General features: G+C 34.5%; 1 protein-coding gene across 1 annotated transcript; it reads left to right on the forward strand.

Moving 5' to 3' along the window:
- Positions 1 to 536: 536 nt before the first annotated feature.
- On the forward strand, positions 537 to 14,290 carry LOC109054869. The gene is made up of 9 exons (XM_042730075.1): positions 537 to 824; positions 1,840 to 1,953; positions 2,048 to 2,110; positions 2,635 to 2,805; positions 8,292 to 8,478; positions 8,833 to 8,969; positions 13,035 to 13,081; positions 13,235 to 13,275; positions 13,863 to 14,290. Exons 1-9 carry the CDS (start codon positions 786 to 788, stop codon positions 13,916 to 13,918), a joined length of 855 nt encoding a protein of 284 aa, XP_042586009.1. The 5' UTR covers positions 537 to 785; the 3' UTR covers positions 13,919 to 14,290.
- The last annotated feature ends 531 nt before the right edge of the window (positions 14,291 to 14,821 follow it).

The following is a 14,821-nucleotide window of genomic DNA, read 5'->3' on the forward strand; positions in this document are numbered from 1 at the left end:
TACTCGCAGTCAACATAAATATCTCAGATCCATTGGAAACCAGGTGTCCTTTCACGTCTCACCTCGTTCTTTAATCTTAACCAAGTCTGTCTTTCTTCCCTCTCTTGAGAGCAATGACTTTTGCTCTGACAGCTAACATGTTAAGATGTCTCTCAGCATGCTTCAGAAGGTAAAAATCTATCCCAGGAACACGGATAACATCTCTGCACGCAAAAGAAAGGGGGAAAAAATGTGTGAGAACTTTGATCACAAACAGGTATAGGTTTAGATTTATAGTTCAGTGAGTCTAGGGACCATCGTAGGTCCTAATAAGAGTAATGGGGTTTGTTTGAGGGACAGAGAAAGATCATGAGTCTAAAATCAAATAATTCATTGCATCATCTGTAAAACGTTGTCATGCAAAGGATTTAAATTGAAAAAGACATAGTGAGCAGGAAGCCTTGCTTTCATAAACCCATTATGAAACATGAGAATGTAAGGAAAAGAGAGGAAGAGAGAGGTGTGGGCTTGAAAAGGCGGGGAAGAAGTTAATGAAAAAGACTAGGAGGGGGTGAAGGGAAGGGACAGAGAGAGGTCCTGAGACACCAGTTGTTTAATCATTGTGCTTGTCAAGAATGCACTGTAAATTCACTGTCTGCCTGCACATTCATTTTGATGGTGGATTTATTAACTTATGAGCTTTTCTGTCATTCTGCTTCAACTCAGCACAGCAAAACATCACCTGGATCTGCTCAAATGCATCTAACTGAGGATTGTAGACTTCTCCTGCTGGATCGGTGAGCCAGATGAACAACCCTACACTCCTTCACTTCTACAGAACCAAGGTAGGCTTGAAGGTCTTCAATGGATCTATGCTCAAGGTCCTTCTAAAAGCTGGAAACCCACTCTCTTATTGATTTGATTTTGAAAAGACAAGTAGCAATGCTTTTTTACATATTCTCATTTTATGGGGTACTAGTCTTTTGACATATTAAGATGATTTAGTGGCGATTAAGGGGTAGTATTTATGCATTTCTCTGGTCTGTCACCACATCGACTGATATGGTACATCTGCTTGTGCTACACTGTCAATAAAGAGTAAGTTTACCTTTAATTAAAAAAAAATATATATATATTTTGTATTTATTTGCAAAGTGACCAGACTGTGGTTAAATCTCTCTGGAGGATTATTGACTATTAGATTAGTGCATGCTGGCTGTTAAAGTTAATGGCATAATATCAAACAACATTTCAAAAAGATGGAGCAGATGCAGAAATATCAGAAACAGCAGGATGCATTGCTAAGAGAGCAACAGAAAAGATAAAGAATGAAAGAGAAAAGATGTATTGATAGTGAGGGAAGACAGATGCCAGTGGCATACCTGGCAAAAAAAAAAATAAAAAAAATAAAAGACAGTAATTCTTCATTTTGACTTTCCAGGAACTTGCAAGAATAGCTTTCATGACAGAAGTTAGAAGAAAATAGTGAAGCGTTCTCACCATTTCTATTTTTCTATATTATTTAATACTTTTATACACTTTTATATATATAATAAAATATATTTATAATTACACATTAAACATATTCATTCACATTTATATATATCAGACAGTTGCATAAGGAAGAATTGCTTATTAAAATAAATAAAAAATCTTTAAAAAATCTAAATTTTAAAATGCAAAATGGTGTATGTAAGAGGCATGTTTAGGTTTATTGTATTGAAGAGTCCCCTGATGATAGAAAAACAAACATCTTTCTCTCTCTCTCTCTCTCTCTCTCTCTCTCTCTCTCTCTCTCTCTCTGTGTCTGTCCTTCATTGTCTATGGTCAAGTGTGTGTTTCATTTGCCTATCACTACAGGGGAAGAATGTGTGTGTTCTCATGCTACTGTGTGTTCCCCTCTCCATGATGGACATCCCTGGTCCTTGCAAGCATGCCATAACCATGGACCACCTGCTTCAGCTAAAACAACTGGTGAGGAACCAGATCACAATAAAGCTTCATGGAGTCATCCTTTGATTTCAAATGTAACACCTCTGTCTTAACTATTCATCTTTTTACTTTTCAGATCAGCAACCAGTTACGGACTGGCTGTTCAATCACATATACATTCATAGAGAGAAAACACCTGGTAAGAGGATCATTAAAACCCCGTCTTCCCCTGCTTTGTGTTTAAAAACAGATTTGTGTTTTTTTCCATAATACAAGCTTCTATTCCAAAGTCTTCTGTTTTGAATCTGGCTTTGGAAATGCAGCAAAGTCAGAGGTGTGTTTTAGATTAGATGCTCACTCCAAATTGTCATCTCTCACCCTTGACATGGTTGAATTCAGCATGCATTTTGATGAAGCTCTTAGATGTCTCTTAAGTTACTTTGTAAAACAGACTTTTTTTCTGAAGACTTTAGTTGAGGCTATAAATCTAAAGCAAAAAGTCAATCATACCATCTTACAGAAGATAGTTCACAAAGTACATAGTGTTAGTATCAATTCAGTAATATCCATTCACTAAACCAGCAATGTAAACACCAGCAAAACCAAAACTAAATGTCTGATCTCTTTTGAAAGCAAAGTCAAGTACACATGCTAATGTGCAAGATTTTGTTCTCCAGGTTTTTCCAAGCTGTTTCTTACTCATTTATCTTCTTTGTCTTTTAGAGCGTGGTGTGTTATGTCAAAGCTGCATTGCCAAGGGTGCTTGAACTGTTTAACATCCACTTCAAACATGTGCGGGGCTCAGGAAGTGCTCAAGCAGTGGTCTCCATACAGAACCTCATTCTCAACATCTACTCTCAACACTGCATACCTTCACTGGACGAGCGACTGGAGGTGTGTGCACACTCACACTCAGTGTTGGGGAAAGTTCCTTTTAAAAGTAATGCATTATTTGTCACCTGGGCTGGGCTTGCTCATTAATTCTTTAATAAGTAAAAATCACAAAAGTTATAATTTTGGCAGTTGTAAAGGCCCTTTCTCACACCAAAAGTGAAATTAATAAGCCTCAGGCTAAAGGAAGTGCTTCTGCACCTCACTACATTACTTTAGAAGTTACTTGAAAAAAATAATCTGATTATGTTACTCGCGTTACTTGTAATGCATAACCTCCAAAACCGCTCATACTTAAATATCTTGTTCTCAGGGAGAAAAACCCTCACTTTACTTATGGATCGCTAGGTTACTTTAAGATTAATCAGTGAATTGTCATGAACTCACAGTAAACAATTATTTTGGTAACACTTTACAATAAGGTTCAATTCTTAAATATAAAGGTTCTTTATTGGCATTTATGGTTCCATGAAGAACCTTTAACATCCATGGTTTCTTTACACATCAAAAAAGTATCTTTATACACATTTTTCCTATGCCCTTTTGACGCTTTTTGGGAAATATGGGAATAAACTGTAAAAAATCAGTTAAAGGTTCACTCTATGAATGCAAAAATACAGATGTTCAAAAACTGGATATAATGAGGTGACATTCTACTTTCAACCATCCGACATTAAAAGGAAATGTGTGTCTAAAAGTGTTAACAATTTACTTTCAACAGACCATGAATAACCCCAGCTCGATTATTTCTGCAGCAATATTACAGATGTGTTAAATTTCACAGTAGTAATGTCTACATTATGTAACATTCGTTCAATAGAACAAATGTTCAATAACTGGATCATTGAGTGATAATATTTCAAAGCCATTTCCCTCATTTTGACAGACAAAAATTTTTTACAAATTAAAAATTATATTTACCTGCAGTAAATTGTGAAAAAGGGAAACAATTAAAAAAAAGTAAAAAAATAATAAAGTAAATAAGAAAGAATGCAGCAGACTGAAAATAGCTCTTGCCATATGTATTCTTGTAGAGATACTACAGTATATATACCATGTTAAAATAAACATTACATCATTCTCCTGACATCTGAAAATCAATCATTCAGTCCAACTATAAGATAAGGATCATTTGGATTGGTGGTCTGATATTGTTTAATACTCGCTGTTGTCCATAGTTCTGGACAAACTGGGTGAGTCAATGATTCAATGATCCATTTGTTCCTGAATCAATCAACTATTCTGAAGGAATCAACCATTTTAAACAAATCAGTTTAAATAATGATTCCATGACTCACTCTTTAATACTGTTAACTTAGCTGCGTATTTAAAAAGTATAATTTCATATTTCTATATTTAAAATGACATATTAAAGGGATACTCCATCCCTAAATGAAAATTTTGTCATTATTCACTTACCCCCATGTCGTTCCAAACCCATAAAGCTTTGTTCGTCTTCGGAACACAATTTAAGATATTTTGGATAAAAACAGGGAGGCTTGTGACTGTCCCATTGACTGACAAATAAATAACAGTGTCAAGGTCCAGGAAAGTATGAAAGACATCGTCAGAATAGTTCATCTGTCATCAGTGATTCAACCGTAACGTTATGAAGCGATAAGAATACTTTTTGTACACGAAGAAAAAATAATGACTTTATTCAACAATTCCTCTCCTCTGTGTCTCTCCAAATCAGCGTAGCTCCATTTTGACAAATCTGACTAGTACGCAAGCGGCTTATGCTCTTCTGTGTCAGCCGCGCCACACAGATACTTATTTTACGTGTATTTACGCTTTGGTTTGAAAGCAAACAGCGCATCGGTGCAGCGCGGCTGACACAGAAGAGTGTATGCCATCTATGTACTGCTCAGATTTGCCAAAATGGCTCTACGCTGATTTGGAGAGACACAGAGGAGAGGAATTGTTGAATAAAGTGGTTATATTTGCAACACCGAACCGAGCTCTCCTTCATGTCCTCCTGCACCTGAACGAACAAATACAAATCGCAGTTTAAACATGCAAACAGAAAAAGATGTGAAAGAACACAATTCAGCACCCACGCACGGTGTTCTGTGCGCACAGGGCGCACGCAGAAGAGACGCGTCTCAAAGCGCTTGAACACTGAATTTGCCTTTTCTTGCTCTTGTACCAACAAATAAATACAAAATTATGTCAAAATACCCGTCCTGGAGAGTATCCTCGAAAAAAACTGTCGGTTATGTCTAAAGTGAAAGTAAACAGTGGAGAAAGAAATCGGATGTGTATCATTATAATGGGTGCATTGTCTCTTAAAGTGACAGCGCCTAAATTAGCTACTAGCTGCTGTAATGTTAATCCAAGAAAATGAAAGAAAGAAAATTGCTCACTGCTCTTGATTGAATTACTTTGTAGTTTTAACAAGAATTAATCCACAGTCAAACCAAAAATTATTCAGTCACCAGATATAATTGTTGATATATATATATATATTTTTTTTTACTATGGGTGCAGGATACTATAGTTCATTTATGTAAGTGAGTATAGCAAAATAAAGTAACTGTGACATATTATACCCAAAAATTCTTCATAGAGTGGACTACCAGTAAAATTTATATAAAAAAAATGGGACCAAAAATTATTCAGACACACCATGATTTGCTTAAGTGTTTTGAAGTGTTTTGTGTAAATATTGTCATACTAACAGTTGTCTGAATTTTTGGTTGATTGTAATCCATTACATACCTTTCTATCAGAGTTACCTGACATTATCAAGATGAATTTGCACAGTTTAACTCTGAGTTCTTGTCATATTTAATTACCATTTTCTAAACTATAGCAAATAAACTATGATAATGTGAGAAATGTTGAAGGTGTCTGATTAAAGTTTGGTTTGACTGTGTATTTAATTTTTACAGTGAAGACTGTGCAGTGCTATTTTACATTTGATTATTCCGTTTCTGTACCTTGACACCTACAAACTTAAAACTTAAACATTGTGTAAATAGCACAAATAAATAAATAAAATGAACATACAAATTAAACAATTTCAAACAGGGCCCACTGGTACAAACTGCACTGGGGCCCCGCAAACCCCAGCTACAGCCCTGCTCATAGCAATGTTTATGCAATTGCAGTGTGCATTCATGCCACCTTTGAGCTGCATTAAACATTAATGACTGTCCATTTACCTTCATTTAATAAATGCTATAAATAAAAGTAGGCTACTGTTCGTTGCATTAAATGCTATTAACATATATTTTTCATATTAGGTGTTATTTACTTCTTACAGCATTTAATAATCAGGTAATGTGCAACTTTTTAACGTATGCAACTTTTAACATGAAAAGATATTTTGGTAATCTACAGAAATTTGCCATACATATACCAATAAAGATGAATTGATGTAAAAAATTTGTTTATTGTTAGTTCATATTGCCTGTTGCATTAACAAATATTTCTCCACCTTGTTGTAAAAGTTGCCTTTAAAGGTTATCAGAATGATAGTCAGAGTAACTCGAAGGCCTACATTTCAAATCTGACAGTCAGAGATGGCATGTTTGCTTGATTTTTTGTCTGCACTTCAAGTGTGTTTGTACGTATGTGAGGTCTTATCTGAAATCACAAACAAGTTTTAAATATTGTATTCAGAAACATCACTCAGGAACGTTTTGGCCCATATGTGTGGCTATTATTACACTTTATTAAGCATAAATAAGCACTGTTAAGCATTTGCATTCCTTTTCATTTATCTGAAAACATATTTCTAAAACATTCGGCTTGAGAATTTTTCCATCTGGCTGCTGGTGTCGTATATCAGTTGTGCGTGAGAAATGTGGTTCAAGTACAAGAAGTAAAAAGAAGTCATGCTGTTACTTTGTCATACTTCTATGAAAAAGGCATTACTACAGTCTCTGTACATACTTTCAATGAGCTTTATTTTTCTTTCATTTCCAATAAGGCACTTTAAGTGATTTATTAACAATGCCATGTAATTCCTAATTGAAAATGCATGTACTAAAGTGTGGCATGAGGCAGAAACTCTCCTTCAGTATAGCCTCTTCATCAAAACATAATCTCTCATGGCATGAAACAAAGCATGTGGATTACAAGATCCACTCAAACTACACTTAAGGAGATGCTAGCTCTGGCTTTACTGAAGATAATACTGAACAGACAATTTGTCATCATAGGGAGTTCCCCATCAGATCAAAGCAGGAAACATACTGAGGCTAATTTATAAACCGGCTCCGTTCTTGACAATTTAAACTTCAACAGTATTTTTGCATGTATGAATGCAGCTTTGGTAAGCATGAGAGACGTTTTTAATTCAGATATATGTATATATTTGTTGGTTTATCTTAAATAAGTTCAATGAAAAAATTCATATGTAATGATACACAAGTCGTGACGATCTTCTTCTGTGAAACACACACACTAAAAATATTTATTTTTTTAATAAACATAAAAGCATCAAGAATCCAAGTCATCTAAGGCTTTATTCGTTCATCAAACTGACACCACTATTTCCTCATGACTCAAGTATAGGAAATGTGTGGATGTCAAGATATTCAGTGAACAATGACTTTAATTTAATTCCTGATCTTCAAATGAGTCATATCCTTTCTGAAAAAGAACTTCAGCATACTTTTAAAAAGAGCACTTATTAGGGATTTAATATACTTTAAAAAAAAATGCTTAAGTGTGAGCTGAATGTTTCTGGACACTTCCATGTTATTTGAAATTAAATTAAATTTTATTATAATTTAAATTTATGTTAAATGCAATTAATTAAACTTAAGAGTGCTTTTGACCCACTGAAGTCAGATTTCAGCACAGCTTTGTAATTTCACAATTACTTCTATTGCCTTTGAAATATGGTTATATTTACTGGCAAGCAGTTATGATAAACTAAAATATTCTTTAAAATATAATTTCACTGAATCTTGTATGGCATGTATTTACATTTGTATTTGCACATTTGTAATGAAGATTAAAATATAAAACCTTTAAATGTAATTATCAAATAACAATACAATACTACAATTCAGTACAATAATCAAGTACTTATCCAAAATATCAAAATACGTGTATTTCTTTAAGAATGACAATTATTACAAAGTAATAATATATAATTTACTTTAAAACTTTTAATTTGACATGAAGAAACAGTTGTCATTGTCCTTTTATTCATAAAAAGGTAAAAGTATATATAAACTAAAAATATAAAAAATAATAATATTTTGGGGATGGATGACATTTATGATTCTTTGATGGTACTTTTGTGTTCTTTTTGAAGCTTGAAACTTTGTGCCCCACTGAAAAAAAAAAAAAAAAAAAAAAAAAAAAAAACATTCATGGTTTTAGAACAACATGAGTTTGATAAGATGATGACAGAATTACATTTCTGGGTGAACAATCCCTTTAAAATCCACCAAAACAATCTTAAATAGAGCTAAACCCCATCCCTTTGTATTTCTTTTGGGGTTTTTTTTCACTCTCACTCTCCGCAGGAGGACCCTGTAGCATTCGAGAGGCAATACAATGAGTCTCCTGTCCAGGCACTTCAAAGAGTCGAGGAGGTTCTGTCCCTCTACTTGCACCTCATTACAACCACAAACACTCCTGTGAACTGGACCTGCGAGCAAGAGTATAGCAGCAATCTACCCCCTACTGCAACACAGCTAACCACCAGCACAGGTGAATGCATGCACGCACACACACACACACACACACACACACACATACACACACACACATACACACACGTAGTAAAGCTGTAGGCAAGACTGAAATGATATTCAAGCACACGCACACACACACACACACACACACACACACACACACAGGTAGTAAAGCTGTAGGCAAGACCGAAATGATATTCAAGCACACACACAGACACACACAGACACACACACACACACACACACACACACACACACACACACACACACACACACACACACACACACACACACACACACACACACACACACACACACACTGACACATCCCTCCAGCAATGATTAAAGCCACATGTTTGTCTTTTGAAAGAGGTTGCGGTGGGATTATTTGGGCAAGATCCTCAGGAGTCCTTCAGCGATGATTTTTACAGGCTGGGCTTCATTGTGGTCTCCACATGTGGAGGATTTCTTATCTTACTCACTGCCTACTGCCTACTAGAGAGAAAGGTATGCTATTCCCCCATAAACACAGACATAAATGCCATCTGAGCGTTTTTATTTGGGTCCAGAACTATTATACACAATATGTTATAATGTGATAAATTTCCATAAGGTCAAATGGGCAAAGCAATGATTTTTACACTATGACATGAGTTTGACCACTTCTCAGCAGCATTCTGTATGTATAAAGTTATATATTCTGGTGTTTTTTTTGACATATATGTGTGACAGGCAGTGACAAACATAATTTTGAGTTATTGCAAAGGCTTGGCAAGCTTCTATGTAGTGTATCACGATGAAAGCCGGCACAATGTTCTTCACCTCAATCTGGTATTGATTTGTAATGGTGTGTATGTTTAACACTAGAAAGCCTTTGGTTTTTATAGAAGTTGTGCTGGACTATTAATATCAGATGAAATGACAAAACAGCCTTATGTGATTTTTTATTTTATTTTTTCAAATGGAAATGAAAGTAAAGCCATCTTTAAAAAGTTGGGTGATTATTGAAGCATTCTTGAATCATTTTCATAGTGGAAAATATTTTCACATTATCAAGAAATGAAATACTACATACTTCATAAGCAACAACGTAAGAACTAAATTACTTTGTTGCAGCAGTTAATTAAATCTTTTCGCCTAAATGTGGGCCAGAAAATCACTCCAGATTATTCAGGTTAGGATCCCAAGTCAGACCCAAGAGTTCATTATTTAGCAAACCAAAACAGGTTTTCTTGCAATATATGTTAGTACCTGCTAATGAAAAGCAGTCCCACAGCATGACACTATTAGCACCTTACTGAAATTCTCTGTAGATATCAGTGGTAGAGGTGTATCCCAAAAACATGCTTGGGAATTTTGACTTGGAGGCTTAGAGAGTACACTTTCATGTTTCTTAACACAATTAAGCATACTTTTAAAAAAGTGCATTTTGTAAAAAGATTAACCCAGCATTTTTTTTTTTTTTTTTTGGTAAGCCTTTCTCTGCAAGCTTGTCAAAAAACAAGCGCATCAGCTTTCACTTCCCCGTGACGTAGAAAGGGGATCTTATTATAATATTACTGCCCTTAATCTGTAAGTTTCCACCCATTGTGCCGCCAATGTGTTTTCGCAAGCGACGACAGCAGTGTACCAGTTTGGCAAAAATTCAGATGAGCACAGAACACTATTTATAGTCCCAGCCTCAGAGGAGACAAGAGAGCAGTTGATTTATAGATTTATTTACTGTATATTACGCTGATGCCACACAGATCTAAAATAAACATACAATTCCTTTCCCAGTGGTTTACCTTCACAGACATAACCGACTGTTTTTGTAACTCAGGTGTGTTTTTAAAGGGTTACTCCACCCATAATGAAAATTTTGTTATTAATCACTTACCCCCATGTCGTTCCAAATCCGTAAAAGCTTCCTTCATCTACGGAACACAATTTAAGATATTCTAGATGAAAACCGGTAGGCTTGAGACTGTCCCATAGACTGCCAAGTAAGTAATACTGTCAAGGTCCAGGAAAGTATGAAAAGCAAAACTTTTTGTACTCCAAGAAAACAAAAATAACGACTTAATCAGCGTAGCGTCATTTTGGCAAATCTGAGCAATACGCAGGCGGCGTATGCTCTTCTGTGTCAGCCGTGCTGCGCTGATGCACTGTTTTCTTTCAAACCAAAGCGTAAATACAAGTAAAACACGTATCCTTGTGGTGTGGCTAATACAGAAGAGCGTACGCCACCTGAGTACTGCTCAGATTTGCTAAAATGGCACCATGCTGATTTGGAGAGAGACAGAGGAGAGGAATTGTTGAATAAAGTCATTATTTTTGTTTTCTTTGTGTACAAAAAGTATTCTCGTTGCTTCATAACATTACGGTTGAATCACTGATGGCAGATGGACTATTCTGACGATGTCTTTCATACTTTCCTGACCTTGACAGTGTAAGTTACTTGGAAGTCAATGGGACAGTCACAGGCCTCCCGGTTTTCATCCAGTATCTTAAATTGTGTTCTAAAGACGAACAAAGCTTTTACGGGTTTGGAATGGCATGGGGGTAAGTGATTAATGACAAACTTTTCATTTTGGGGTGGAGTATCCCTTTAACATAAACTTTTATTTGAAAGAGAGTTTAGTACTAACATGCTTTCTTTGCGCATGCTTCAGATGTTTGTGCTTAGAAAACTGTATCAGAAGTTTAAACTAATATGGTTTAAAACACATGATTTCAGCATAACAAACATTAAAATAAAAAAAAAAACTGTAAATTCTTAGCAGAGTATCTGAGAAAGGAGCTGTAAAGGCACAGCCCTATTCAGGAAAAGGGGACGAGGAGCAGCAGCTCATTTGCATTTAAAGAGACATGCACGATGCACATGCAGTATGTTTCTGCTTCCACTCAAAATAAGAATTTTTACAATGATATAATAAATTATCTGTGGGGTATTGTAAGCTGAGACTTCACAGACACATTCTGGGGACACCCGAGACTTATATTACATATTGTAAAAAGGGGCATAATAGGTTTCCTTTAAAGCACTTGTAAAGTAATTGATTATACTTTTTAATTGTATGTTACATTTCAAGTTACTATATATTTTAAATGTACTAAATTACAACTTCATCATTATAAATGTGTAATTACAAATACATGTAAATTCATGTCATACACATCAAGTCAAGTCACCATTATTTATATAGCACTTTTTACAATATATACACGTTTCAGTAGAAATGGCATTCAGGTATATTTTAGTTTACTATAAATGCTGCTCTTTACATTTAACAAATCACTTTAACCAACAGAAGACAATAGAAGTAATTATGAACTTACATATGAACTTAACTGGGTCAAACAAGCCCATTGAAATAAATACAAACTATAATAAATTTTCATTAAACTGTAATTAACATTTAGATAAGTGTCTGAAAACATTACATTCAGTTCACATTTATGTCCTTTTTAATAAGTACTTAAAGAATATGATGAAGTGTGCTTCTTTTTTCACAGGGATCATTACAACTTTTAAAAAATAATTTTCACTGTTTCAGATTATTTTCATGTGGCTCTTTTTAAATACAGACCACGATCCAGAGCTCTTGCACACAAATGTACTGATTGTTCTTGTAGTCTCCTTCTGATCAAGCCATCAATACATATATTTTCCAGGAGATATTATTTACTGTAAGACTATCGTAGCTTGTCATTACTCTCTTAAGTGTACAAAGTCAAGTTTATTTATATAGCACCTTAAAAGCAATGTGTGCTGACCAAGGTGCTGTATAACTAAAACATAAAAATAGTTGGAATAATGCTTTTATTGTTAAAAAAATAAAAATAAAATCATCCAACAATAAAAGCATTATTTAGACATGTATTTTTTTTAAATCCTTGAAAAAGAGAAAACACAGGAAAAGAAAAATGTATAATACAAAACATCACCAAACAAAGAAAAGAAAAGAAAACAAAAAAGGTTATTTAAAGTCCCAATAAAATGGATTGACAAGCGTAGTTTTCTTTAAGATTGTCCAATGTCCATTCGCATCGCCATTCATCTCACTGTCAGCTGCTAAGCTGGAGCATGCAGATTTTTAAAACAGTCGCCTGTGCCGTAAATGCAGTGTTTACAAGCCACTTTGGAGCCACAGATAAAAAGCTGTCTAAATAGCTGATGCACATTTTCCAGTCAGCCTTGTATGTTTAAGGAATTCTTGCCCATTAACAGCTATTGAAAGCTGTAGCAGTGTAATCTGATAGTACTGATGTTTTAATTTATTTATTATTGTAGATGTTTCACCAGTGTTCAGTTTTTGTAGGCCTCTTAAAGGCGTGAAATGGATTTGGAATGGATATTTTTCCACGTCTCATGCCTCGTTAAAAATTAACACTGGAGCCAGAAATGGCTTAAGCCAGAAACAAACAGATTTCTCCTGTCTTACGAATCCTTAGGCTCACACTTGATCTATTACTGCCTTTTAAAGAGAATAATGAAAAGCGAGAAGTATAAAGTGAAAAAGTATTTGTTGAATATGTGACATTCCTTATGCATATATAATTTCAGTTATAATTCTGTTTCCTCAACAGAAGCTGCAGCGTCAGCTTTACAGAACAAGAATTTCATCAGACTGGGGGTAACTTTGAGTTTTGTCCTACTATTATCTTGAACAGTTTTTTGCTGTTTTCATATTGTCGTATATAAATTTCATATATTTGAATGCTTTGTACCATCTATGACCTAATATATCAAAACATCTAGCCATGGAATATCTTAATTTCTCTTACAGATTACAAGTTGTCGAAAACTTTGAAATCCAAGAGGAAGTATGTAAGTATATGATTAAATATAAATCATTGCTTGAGTTCATAATATAAAAATTGACAATAAAAATGAATTAATAGCAATAAAAATAAATTATATAGTTCTCATTACTTAGCACAGATATGTGATATTGGGTTGGTATTTGATTTATCAATATTTCTTCCTCGTACCTTTCCCGACTTAACTGCTGATGCTCATAATTTCAGCTATTATCTTCAGCACACAGACAGTTTTTCTCCAAAAGTGGGAGTCAGATGTCCTAGGAAGGACACAAAACATGACTGAATATTGTACACAGCAAGTGATATACAGTATATATAAAAAAATATATAAAAATTCTTGGTTAAATTTTTGGCTCTTATAAGGTTTTCCAATCTCAGGAACTGCAGGACGGTCATCGTAAGTTGATGAAAATGAATTAAATGTAATAAATAAATCAATAAATAAGCATACTAAAATATGAAATGTTTTTTGAGTATTTTATGTTTTTGAGTATATATTCAGGAGTATTTTTCAGCAGTCTTTGCACTTCTTTACATTAACTATAGTGCATATGTGTTCATATACTTAATTCTCCTTCTCATCTTTCATAGACCAGATGAATGACCGACGGACACAGCTTGGCTCACACCTCTCCACTGCCTTCTAACTGATTTGCTCTTTCTGGATGCTCACAACAGAGTATAAACAGTGAAATAGACTATCTGACGCTTCAGGAAGACCACGGCCATGATCAGAGGAAGCAAACTGAAGAGATATGTCTGCTCTGTCAAGATAACTCATACACCTTGGACCTTGTACACATGTAAATGTGTATATTACTACAAACATATATTTCTGGACTACTGGAAAAGTCAAAGTATTGCATGCTCAGTATAATGCTAGTTACATCAATCCACTATACCTACTGTATGAGCTAGAGGAGGAAAATCATTCAATCCTAGTTGGTTTCATTCGTCAGTCTATTATGTTATTTTTCATGTGTGAACAGTATCTTACAGTAAAATGTGTTGATACAGAACAGTTTCTTAATTTCTTTCCATTTCCAGTATGAAGTACACTGAAAAAAGTGTTTCATTCATCCAATTAAAAAAAAAAAAATAGGATAATGATTCACGTCTATATTTTTTAACTTGAGCCAATGAAAAATAAATAACTTGCCCTTAGGCAAAGTTATTTGTTTTTCATTGGCTCAAGTTAAAAAAATATAGATGTGAATCATTACCCTAAATATTTTTGATTGGATGAATGAAACACTTTTTTCATTGTAAATATATATTTTAATTGAGATTGAGTTAAAATGGTCAAAAACATTTATTGGTTACTGCATGTAAAAAAAAAAAAAAGGCTCACTAAAAAATTTAATTCACCCTTAACATCATTACCCTGAAAATGTACTCACCCTCAGGCTGTTAAAGATGCAGAAAAGTTTGTTTCCTCATCAGAATGGATTTAGCATTACATCACTTGCTCACCAGTGGATCCTCTGCAGTGATGCCGTCAGAATGAGAGTCCAAACAGCTGATGAACACACCCTAATATTTCACAACAA

This window comes from Cyprinus carpio, chromosome B8, assembly GCF_018340385.1.
Source record: "Cyprinus carpio isolate SPL01 chromosome B8, ASM1834038v1, whole genome shotgun sequence".
Lineage (NCBI taxonomy): Eukaryota > Metazoa > Chordata > Actinopteri > Cypriniformes > Cyprinidae > Cyprinus > Cyprinus carpio.